The sequence below is a fragment of the Silurus aristotelis genome (genome assembly GCF_946808225.1).
Source record: "Silurus aristotelis genome assembly, chromosome: 3".
Classification (NCBI taxonomy): domain Eukaryota; kingdom Metazoa; phylum Chordata; class Actinopteri; order Siluriformes; family Siluridae; genus Silurus; species Silurus aristotelis.
Window position 1 is genome coordinate 28846974 of NC_139576.1, and position 11405 is coordinate 28858378.

The window sequence follows — 11405 nt, forward strand, 5'->3', positions numbered from 1 at the left end:
ACGGCTAAACAGCCAAGCAAGAAATAGGAGGGGAAAAGCTGGTGCAAGGCGGTGCAACTACCTGCACAGAGTGAGTCATCTGGGCCTGTGCTTACCCGGGGAAGCTCCTCATGCAAGTGGGCCGGTGGTTCAGGGAATGGCGGGTGCTGCTGGGCACGAACATGACTGAATGACGGAGTGGACTCACTGAACGAGTGCAAGTGGGAGACGGAGGGAGGAGCAGCCGAGCTGCTCTTTAAAGCGGCAGCCTGGGACCACTGCACCTTTCATGAGACGGAGTGGCACAAAGCGATAAAGCAGGGTGAGAAGGAGAAAAAAACAGGAAAGGAACGGTGCAGTGGGAAAGATAAAAAAAATACAAGTTATGTCGTATGAGTGACAAAACTAGAGGTCGATCGATTGATAGGTTGTGCTGTAAATCAGGCCGATTATACGTTTTGCGCTCGCATGAGAGAACATAATTCTCTCATACCAGCAGGTGGCGGTAGTCTGTATTTGGCATCGGAACAGTCAAACCAGAAGAGCTAGAACTCTAAATATCTAAAGCAAGGAGCGTTACAAAGACAAGAGCAGGGGTGGCATGCTCTTTTTTTTTTGTGAGCTCATTCCCTAAGCTGATTAGCCGATCAGATTCTCTTTCTCGCCAACTAACTCGGCCGCTGACTCAGCATGCAGAATCGGCCAAAATACATCTGATTGAGAGCCAACAGTGCAGAAAAAAACTAAAGCCAACTGACAGGTAGGTTGAGGTACCGCCCCTTAGAGGTAGGCACAGGTACAATAACTGGGTAACAATTATACTGATCAGAGAGGCTTGTGGTGTTCAATAAATGTAAGGAATTTTTGTACCAGGTCTTATAAATTAAGAATTAGATGTTATGGCACGAAAGGGAGGTAAAACATTTTTGTAAAAAAATCGGCATCATACATCGGCTGCCCCGATTTCAAAATATTGGCATCGGCTAGAGAAAAAACATTTCGATCGAACTCTAGACAAAACAATGACAAATTAAGACAAGCAAAAAAAAAATTTTGTTTGTTTTTGATTATATAACAAAACTGGGAACTCAGAAGTACCAGAATGCATGGAATTATAAACTGGCTTAGGGTAAAGAAAAAACAAATAAAAAATTCAAAAATCTAACTAAAAATTTTTTTTACAAATAAGTGCAACAACACACACGAAAGGTAACCGAGTCGAATAGGGATGAAAACAAATAGATGGATGAGTTAGCCAGAAGCTAATAGACTGGCAAGTGAATCATCAAGGAGCAAATAACAGGCTTTGGGGATGTTTGTTCTGTAACTGTATCATCTGGAACATCAAACAGGCTCTAAATAACACAGCAGAGCCATTTCTGTTACTGAAAACCCAAGGAATAAACCAAGAAACAGCTCAGGCACGTTTCACATCCATACCTACTGCGTCGGAAATAAACCACGACTGATGAAGAAAAGAAGAAGAAAAGGAAAAAAAACCCAGCATTGGACAAAAACAGACTGAGCTTAACAGTGACATCTGCTAGCTGGAAAGTGGATGTTAGAAGAGAGCAAGCAAAGAGAAAGAGCTTACAAACCCCTACGTCTTTACTACAGCTAAACTACTAGAGAGAGCATGAAAGAGAGCAAAGTAGATCCAGACTTTTTTTTTAAATGAACGGTGCGAGGACAAAGCTGCATTACACATACATTAAAAAGCTGTAATGGGTGAAAGGTGGTTAGTAGCTTTGAGCAGGGAAATGGTTATATCTTAAAAAGCTTTAAACCTGTAGTGTATGTGTGAGAACGAGGCAGAGAAAACTAACACACATCTAAAATATAAGGACATTTAGAAAACAATTACATCTCACAAATTCCACAGCCCCAACACTAAACGTCAGATACACGTGTCTCAGTCACACACGACTCCCTCACGTCTGTGGAGCAATACAGTACAAAATAAAATGATTGTTTTTCTAGGCTTCCACACAGATTTTGTCTTGTCCATAAGCAGTCATTAAACATGCACTATTCTTCTGAAAACAAAAAAGGGTCTTATCATGAAAAAGGTGAATTATACAAGTTTACAGACAAATCCACTGATTCAGTGCATTAAAGATTAAACAGAAATCTGCGAGGCTCTCGACGAGGGAGAAAGGAGAAGGGAAAACGAACAGTTTTTAGCCGTACAGTGCGAGTGCGTTTTTCTCAGTGAAACATGAATTGCGGTCTGGTTTAATCACACAGAGGACACACAGCACAGGGTAGAGTTTACCGTAACAATGCTGGAATGATTGAACAAGAAAATAAAAACGTTTCTTCAAAAAAACAAATAGAGGTAATGTGGATTTAACCACAGAGGTACCGGAAGAATCGCAAAAAAGAAATGAACTTGGTCATTAACGGGTAAAAGTGAGTAATGAGTGTTTTTGTTCCAAATTCTGTGGGTCCATGTAAATTTAATTCACTCATAGAAAAAGATGAACAAATAAAAAACATGAAGAAATAATAAACTTTTTTTTTTTTTTTTTGCAGAAAATGTTAAATATTTCAAATACTTAAAAATGATTCTAAAGAAGAATTACCCCTGATACAGAAAAATATTCTGATCGCTTGCCAGCTTATTTGACCTCCAGTCTTCTTGAACAACCTGGATATAGAATGACTGAAGAACAGTCAGCACATAAGCTATCAGTGGTTTCATGCGATGTTCTGACTTCACGCTCAGATCTTCATATGGCTCACTACGTGCTTTTGCGAAGCAACTGAAAAGTGTCAGCGCTGTAAATCGGTGTCTGGCACATCTCCTCCTCTTCAATGTTATGCGATGCACGTGACCTACAAACACTCGTTGCAGAATGTTTATGTTCTACCATATGGTCTGGAATTACTTTTTTACTTCCAGGTTACGACTGGATATTAGATTGGAAATATTAAGCGTTTTAGGGCATTGATAATTTTTGGTATTGTGAAATTTTGATGATCTGATATTAATTGAGTAATTCTCTTTCTTGTGTGTGCTTGGCAACAAAAAAAAGTTGTTCTCTTTATTTCTGTTTTCAATTCAATGGTTTGTTTTTAAAATGGATTTTTTAAAGAAGGAACTAAATGTACAGGGACCGCCTTGTTATATGGGGTTATAAAGTGGTAAAAATATTTCAATTCATATTTTTTTTGGGGTACAAACATAATTGAGCAAGTAAGTAAAAATGTGTGTAAAACCCCATCCTGTTATGAAGGATTTGATTGAAGAGACTTTTCTCCAATCCAGATCAATTAATTCCCCCCCCCATTTTAAACAGCGCATTTCAGGGGTGCGCCCCGAGGTGACGCATTACCGTGGCTACCTGAGGTTCCATGGGGCGGAGCATTGCAGGCTGGGCTGACTCAGAGGCACTGCCATTGGAAAAGGTTTCAGCACGTGGCGGGACAGCGGGGGGCTGCTTCGGAACCCCTGCAGCCTGTGGTGAACCCTGTGCGTTCCTGCGGTGCCGCTCGTCCACCTGCAAACCCACGAGCAGTAGTACATGAGAACCGCATGCATTAGAGGTAAAACAATTTTAGCTAGAAACGTTTCAAATGCAATGCGAGAAGAACATCAGGAAAAGCCTAAGCACAGCTGATGCTTGACTGGGTTAACCTTTAAACCTGAGTATTTACAAGACTTATCTTTTCTCAAGCGCAAAACAGTGACTGCACACAAGTTCAAAAGGAGCATGTGAGTAACAGATTTCAAAACGCATCCACGTGAGAGGAGAGCAGAGCGAAATGAGATGAGTGTTCTGTAAATGTGCAAGGAGATGAAAGAGAAAATCAGCAAAACTCGATGATTTAAGCAACAGAATGCATAAGCAGACAAGAATGACAAAAAATTGCTGCAGCAACTTGCAGATCTGGACATGGAAATTGTGCAAAACTACCAACTAATAGCAATAAAAAAACAGTAGGAATAATGTCAGAGAGTTGCGAAATATTTGGTACAAAAATCAATACCACACACTTTAGCTAGAGATAAACATGTGAAACTCTGCCATTATTAGTGCAGGAGAGCAAGCTTGAGGCAGTAGTGGTTAATACCCGTCTAGGCGAAGAGGCAGTGTTATCAGTCTAAGCAGAGACAGCGGTTAGCAAACCAGATTAGGGCAACGGATTAAGGCTTCACCTCTCTGATTGGTTCTGAGATAGGGGCGGAGTCCTTGGGTTCTGATGGGAGTGTGTGATTAGCCTGCCCCTGGTCATGGGCAGGCGGTACGGCCTGGGGGACAGAGCTTCTCTGTGTTTGCTCTTGATGAGTGGGAGGATCCTTCTCTGAAACAACCTGCTGAGGCTGAGCGATTTGGTTTTTTTCCTGTGCACTCTGCTGTGGCTGGGCAATCCTGCTCCTGTCCTGCGTGGACGGCTGCCGTAACGGTGGAGTTTTGGTCCTTTCTATGGCCGACTGTTGCAACTGCGGAATTCTGGACTTTTCCTGGCTTATCAGTGGCTGGCTCTTGCCTTTGTTCTGGTACTGTTCCACTGAAACCTTTCTGCTCTTTTCAGACGAAGGCTGCTGCTGCTGGGGAATTTTGCTCCTTTGAGCTGAGGCTGGTTGCTGTGTGGGGTTTCTGTTCTTGTCTGCAGCTGGGGGCTGTGCTGAAGGCTGTGCTGGGGGCTGCTGTTGGAGATTTTTAGCCTGCTGGAGAGAGAGCAGGTATGCCTGCTCCTGCTGTAACTGTCTCTGGAGTCTCTCAGCCTGTCTTTGCTCCTCCAGCTCCCTCCACTTAAACTCCTGACACACAAAGTGCGTAAAAAAATGCACAATGATTATGTGCTGCATATGTTTTCATACCTCGTCCACCTTCGTGATATTTAGTCTCAAACGCAAGGTCGTTAATTCACAAGAATGCTAATAAACACTCATCAAATCCTACTTTTCTATAATCTACGATGCTTAAAAAGGGTGAAGACATGTACATGTACAGCGATTGTGAGAAACATTTTAAAATAGCGTGCAATCGGCTGAAACGTCTCTGGAGCCACAAAAAACAGAGCAAAGATCAAGAATTAAAACAAGCCCGAAATCAGCCTTTTGATACTTATGTCGATGTCAAACTGCTTCAAAAATATACTCTAAACTGGAAAGTTGTGATAACGGACATTTCCCATCAGCCGTGACATCCTCCAGTTTTTTCTATTATTTACCTGCGTAGTGTGCAATTTCCCCCAAACAGCAACTATACTGATTCAACCTCAACAAAAAATTGCAAGCTGAAAAAAGCATATAAGAATGCAAAAGTGAAAAACAAAGTAGATGATTCACTGTGAAAGATGGGATGACCAACAGAGCTAACCAAGAAAATAGGTTGCGCCATATGACCCATTAGGAAACTAGGATTTTATTACATCAGACTCCATGTTCAAACCATGAAAAAAAACACTACAGTTCGACATCCCACAGTGTTCATCAGACCCACTTCTGGTACCGTTTCTACTGTTGTAAAAAGACTAAAACAAAAAAAAATGCTAAAATGACTAAATGTACTGTTGTATATGGACATCCAGAGACTTCAAATTTACCATACTTTCTTTACCATCAATGAAACTTTTGAAACCGAGAGAACCGAGTGTTGGGGCTCTGATAGCAAAGTGTCAGTTCTAAAAGTCCAAATACAAACGCTAAAAATAGGTAGAAATAAACATGTAGAAATATGTCCTGACATTCAGCTCTGAATCCTGTGCGCAAATCATGTTTTCCATGTATGCAACAAGTATATCTGATTTAATAACTAGAACGTCTGCATCTAGGTTAATATATTTCATATGGAATTTGAAAATCCCTTCATCCTTGCCATTTACAATCACTGGAAAATTCCCTTGGAAAGATGGAAAGAGTAATTCAGGACAGATGCTCACCAGTAGCATGGCCTGTTCATGCAGAAGCTGCTGTTGCAGAATTTCCAGATGTCTCTGCTCCTCCTCCAGCTGTCGCCTGATGTACTCCTGTTAAACAAGCCTAGAGTCACGTCAGTTACCCAGGAAGAAGTAATTCTGTCGTTACAAATGGTGCCCCTGTGCACAAAGTGAGCTCCATGGAGACACGTGTTGAGGTTCGAGTGTCGTGCACAAAGTGAGCTCCATGGAGACACGTGTTGAGGTTCGAGTGTCGTGCACAGAGCTCTGACCTCAACCCCAGTGAGCACCTTTGGAACAATGGACCTTAAATGGACTAAACAAATCATAATATTTTATTTGACCATTTATATTACCCATTTATAAAAGTTTTATAATAAAAATGTTCCTGTCATTGCTTACTTCTAGTCTTTATTTACAGCATTACATTCCTTTCATTATACTGAGAGAGAACTATTGGTCCACACAGCAACACACATTTAAAACACTTGGTCCAAGTGATGCTCATAATAAACAAGTGCATTCGTATATCAGTTTTACATTTATAGACAGCAGCACTAAATACAGACACTGACAACACTGCAGAATAAAGATGGTGTCCTCTATGTTTGCACAAAAAAAACTGACGTTTCACTGACATTGTATGCACTCATAACCCACCTGAACTTTTGTACACTTTTCTGGCCAAAAGCTTCCATGTGTACAGCGAGCAGGCTGAATGTTTCAATGGCAACTTTACATGATTTACTGTTTATGTCATGTACATGAGAAACAAAAGGCTGAAAGTGTCTGCTCATGGCAGTGAATTTCTCCACATAAAGTCCTGCTAACAGTTGTTCAACCTTCACCTGTTCACGGTCTGCTCTCCGTTTCTCCTCCTCAGCTCTCCTGCGCTCCTCCTCTTCCTTGCGTCTGCGTTCGATCTCCTCCAGACGTCTCTTCTCTTCCTGCTCGCGCCTCCGCTGCTCTCTCTCCTGCTGTCTCCTCATCTCTCGCTCACGCCGCTGTTGCTGTAGAGACAAAGAAGCATAGATCACATGTACTATACACATTCTCTAAGTTATAAGAAGATTACTAGCACACCAAAACCATTTCTTTGGGCACTCGTCCCCTACCTCCTCCAGCCTCCTCCGCTGCTCCTTCTGCTGCTCGATACGTTTCTGTCGTTCGGCCAGTAGTTGGCGTTTATACTCCTCCTGCTCACGAAGCTGCTGTTCCTGCAGGAGCTGCTGCCTCCTCAGTGCCTCCGAGCGTTCCTTATTTTCCTGCTGCAGACGTATAAAGTCCCGCCGCAGTGTCGACTCACCCGGCACATTCACAATGGAGCTTTAGTTTTTAAAAAAAAGAAAAACAAAACGAGGCATTAGACTGGCTAAATCAGCCCTAAAGAAAAGAATACAAATAAATTACTTGCAAAGTAATATTTACAATCAATATGTGTGACATAACATTTTCAATATAAATTTCCAAAGCTAACTTTGTTTGGTATAAATTCTCAGCAAGGTAAATCCAAGGTCCTTCCTGGTGTCAGTCACAATGCTGTTCCATGACATAGAGCTGCTATTGGGAATGAGCTCTTGCTTTATGTCTAAAGAGATCAATGCAGCAGCACTTTAGCAGTGCAGACTGCTCAGTTCTCACAACTCTTCTCCTCTCAAGCATGAAGAGATAATCCACAAGTCTCACCAGTCCACATCATTCTGCAACTATGAGTCCAACATTTGCATTAATATCGTGCTGACCATCAGTAAAAAATAAAAATAAAAAGGTTGAGTTAGAAAAAAGGAAATAAATCTAAATTTAAAAATGACCGGTTTAGATTGGTTTAGAAGTATCAAAACCAAAGGTTGGCCATGCTGGAACAGGTCTGGGCTTCTCACTTCCAGTAAAGGAAATTATACAGAACACAGACTGTGCTGTGTTAATAATACTCAACATCTAACAGGAAAATCCTGCTGATTTTTACAGTGATAAAATGTTTACATGATGTTTTAAAGAGAGAGAGAGAGAGAGAGAGAGAGAGAGAGAGAGAGAGAGAGAGAGAGAGAGAGAGAGAAGGGGGGGGGGCACCTTGGTTCTCCCTCCTGTTCTGGAGCTTCCTCCTCCTCTTCCTCACTGCCACTGTATTCATACTCTGTCTCATCTGAAATCGGAAGAAACAAGTATCACACCGAAGGAACACACAAGGACACACACACACACACACACTGCATGTACACACCTTTCTCTCCCCTCTTCTTGCGGGTGCGGTCGATGTGGTCTTTGAGCTGGATGCGCACTTGTCTCTCGTTCGGCTGGTCTCGGATGAACGGGTGTTTGAGCAGCTGCTCTGTGGTCGGCCTCTGAGTGTAGTTCTTTACTAAACAGCTTTCAATGAAGTTAAAGAACTTCTTGGACCTGCAAGAGATTCAGCACAGAGAGAAAAAGATGAAGTTGAAATTAAGGAATGGAAATGTAAGTCACTGAAACAAAGAATCCTCTGCTGTGGCAATGGACAGACGTCACATATTTTGCAAAGTAAAGCCCTTTAAAAAAAAAAAAAAAAAAGACAATACCGCCTTGCTTTTCCGTCGCAAGTTTTGAAAGATTGGTTGGAAAGGTTGAGGACTGCTGATTTACAGAACAAAATTAACAAAACTATATTTTATGAATATAATATAATATAAATAGATCATATAATACAAGTTTAACAAGATGTGTAATAATGGATAGGCTTTCAGAGAATTCTGCTGGATGAACTGGGGGAGAATCTTTACTACTAATAAAGAAGAAACCACGAAGTAGGGTCAGTAAACCTGGGGTTTTATTGGAGACACTTTGAAAACCAACAGCTAAGCACACGAACAAATGTACAACCATTTCAAAAGGACGTCTGAATAGTGATTAGAGACCTTCTATGAATAGACTAGCTCTTGTCCTGCACAGAATACAGGGTTCAGCACTTGTTGGAGATTAGTAGCTATTAAAGATGTATAAAAATGTTGCATAAAAAGCTCCACACTGACATACGTGGATGAATACAAGACGAGTCAGTCTACTCTGTAAGAAGAAGGAAGCTCCAAACAGAGAATGGCTGATTAAAGATTAGCTAGAAAGAGGCACAGCTACAGAATTACATTTTCAGCGTTCTATTGAAGAATTTAAATGTATTGCTGAGTTTCCAATCATAAAATTACTGCTCTAACCTGCCCCCTAGTGGAACAACAGAATCAAGCTGATTTTTTATATTTCTTCATTGAGAAACAGAAGTTGCGTCTAACTGCTTTGTAACAAGTCTCAGAGCTGTGATTACATACATGACATCATCGTCATAATGCTACGCTCTGCTGATTGAACTGATCAGACTAAAACCTTGCAATTTGTCTCCTAATGAAGTCCTTGGCAGAAGTTGAATGTAATTACTACTGGTTCTTAAGGTTAGAAAATGTTAAGCAATATGGTTATTGTTTATATTCAAAATATTTATCCTGAATAAATGTAAGTTTATTAAACTTGGTATTCCTCTGCAGGAGACAATTTTACACCAGACCTGTATAAAATAGTTTCGGTCAAAACCGTGGTTGTAAATGTGAGTACACACGTGCTGGTTTAACATATTACACATAAAAACAATTCTGTAAAGTTGTATAAAAGATTATGTTCATCTTTACACGTCTCTTTGGCTGGCAATTAAAAAAGAAAAGAAACGTTGTCATGTATTTGTTGATATGAGAATCATTATGCATAATACTTGTATTGTACCATTACATCGTTATTACGGGGTTATCTATTACACTGCACTAGACCTGGTACTGAACACAACACAACACTGACCCGGTGTTTCAGCCGATATGCAGCACACTCACCATTTCTTGGACTTGAGCCTGGGTGGAGGGTTTCGGGGAATGAGGAACAGCGCTCGCATCGGATGCATATCGCACAGTGCTACGTGGAGAAAGAAAGAAAAAAAGCCACACATTTACAAAAAAAAAAAGTCATCTAATCCAATCAGCATTTTAAAGATACTCTAGATGCCTAATGCAACATTTCTAAATGTCTCTGTCTGACTGCACAAGCAACTTATTATTAGAATCTCAATTAGCAGCTTAATCCAAGCTTAAATCCTGTTGGATTTAGTCATTAACTGTTTATTCAGCAGGTGATGCTGCTTTACCGATGAGCAGAGGAGCATTTAACACAAGACTGCAGAGACAATGAAGGGGAGAGGAAGAGAAGACAGAGGAGGCGCAGTATTGAGCTAAATGCACTTACGTGGCGCTCCCTCAGCCATCTCTATAGCCGTGATTCCACAGGACCACAAATCACTCTGGGTGAAGGAGAGAAAAAAGCATTGTGATGGTGGAAGACTAGAGCTTAGAAAAGTGCACAAATGCGATGATAACGCAAGCTGGTGAATGATTTCTTGTCCTGAAAAGCAAGCCCACACTATGCCAAAATTAATCACGATCCTTCTAACGGAAATGTGTGAGAGAACAAAAACCTGGGAAAGAAAAAATCTGAAAGAGAAACGTGTTCATTCTGTTCGCAACACAACTGAAAACAACCGCACTGAAGCTTTTGTCCAGAACAACCACACTGAGCTGAGCTTTCACTTTCAACCTACATTAACGGTGTTTGTGCCAGATGTGCGTGTGTGTGTGTGTGCTTCCTACCCGGTAGTCATATGTAGCATCTGGGTTTTCGTCGCAGGCGATGACCTCGGGGGCCATCCAGTAGGGTGTGCCGATGAAGGTGTTCCTGCGACCCACAGTGCGGTCCAGCTGAGCGCTCACACCAAAGTCCACTGACACGTAAAAGCAATCGTTATACACATGAAGTACACAAGAGTTCGCATCATAAGGTATGTGAATAAAGTACTGATATACAATATGAGCACTTATTAAAGTATTTGTTCAGTGATCTGGGGTAATTATCTTAATAAACACTAATACTGTAAAACTGGCCACTGGCAGAAGCCTCATCACAATGGGGTGGCCTGGTTAGACCTGCTGGGATGCAGCGGAAGGTGGGGCAAAACTATAACCTACTGCAGGGGTGGCCAACCAGTCAGAGACCAAGAGCCACATCATACACATGGGCACACATGAACATCACCCATCCCTTTCTCTCTCACACACACACACACACACACACACACACACACACACACACACACACACACACACACACACACACACACACACACACACACACTCTGTCTCACACACACAAACTCTCAGTTCAACCAAGTCCACAATCAAAAATATAATAATTTATATTAGAGTTTTTCTTTTACTATGCATGTTGCTTAGTGGGACTTCTGGCATTGCAGGTCAGAGTGCAACTGTGATTCAACATCCGTGTTATTGTCCTATATTCTGTGTTCAACAGTGTGGCTGGACAGTTGGACACAGTGTATCTGATACAATGCGTTTTAGTTTGTCGTTTTCAGAAGACAAGAATTCAACAACGTCACTGAGGCATTTTTAACCGAACTCCCCTTCATTGTATGGATTTTTAGCTTGTGTAATGTTCCAAGCCAAATTAAATTTTCCAAG

General features: G+C 41.3%; 1 protein-coding gene across 18 annotated transcripts in view; it reads right to left on the reverse strand.

Annotated features, from left to right (window-relative positions):
• The window catches only part of LOC310723993 (mitogen-activated protein kinase kinase kinase kinase 4-like), a 66527-nt gene that overhangs the window by 16538 nt on the left and 38584 nt on the right, over positions 1-11405 (reverse strand). For 6 of the 18 annotated variants that reach the window (XR_014532881.1, XM_083537648.1, XM_083537643.1 and 3 more), the window contains exons 7-17: positions 10521-10651; positions 10120-10174; positions 9714-9792; positions 8090-8265; positions 7939-8011; positions 6984-7194; positions 6717-6878; positions 5872-5958; positions 4142-4747; positions 3327-3482; positions 96-263 (exon numbers count right to left, since the gene is read on the reverse strand). Coding sequence is in view for 17 of the 18 variants with exons in the window: in XM_083537648.1 (XP_083393774.1) it covers positions 96-263; positions 3327-3482; positions 4142-4747; positions 5872-5958; positions 6717-6878; positions 6984-7194; positions 7939-8011; positions 8090-8265; positions 9714-9792; positions 10120-10174; positions 10521-10651 (1904 nt within the window). In the remaining variant the exon portion in view is untranslated. The remainder of the gene's footprint in view (positions 1-95; positions 264-3326; positions 3483-4141; positions 4748-5871; positions 5959-6716; positions 6879-6983; positions 7195-7938; positions 8012-8089; positions 8266-9713; positions 9793-10119; positions 10175-10520; positions 10652-11405) is intronic. The other 12 variants (XM_083537642.1, XM_083537641.1, XM_083537640.1 and 9 more) reach the window with 3 other exon arrangements.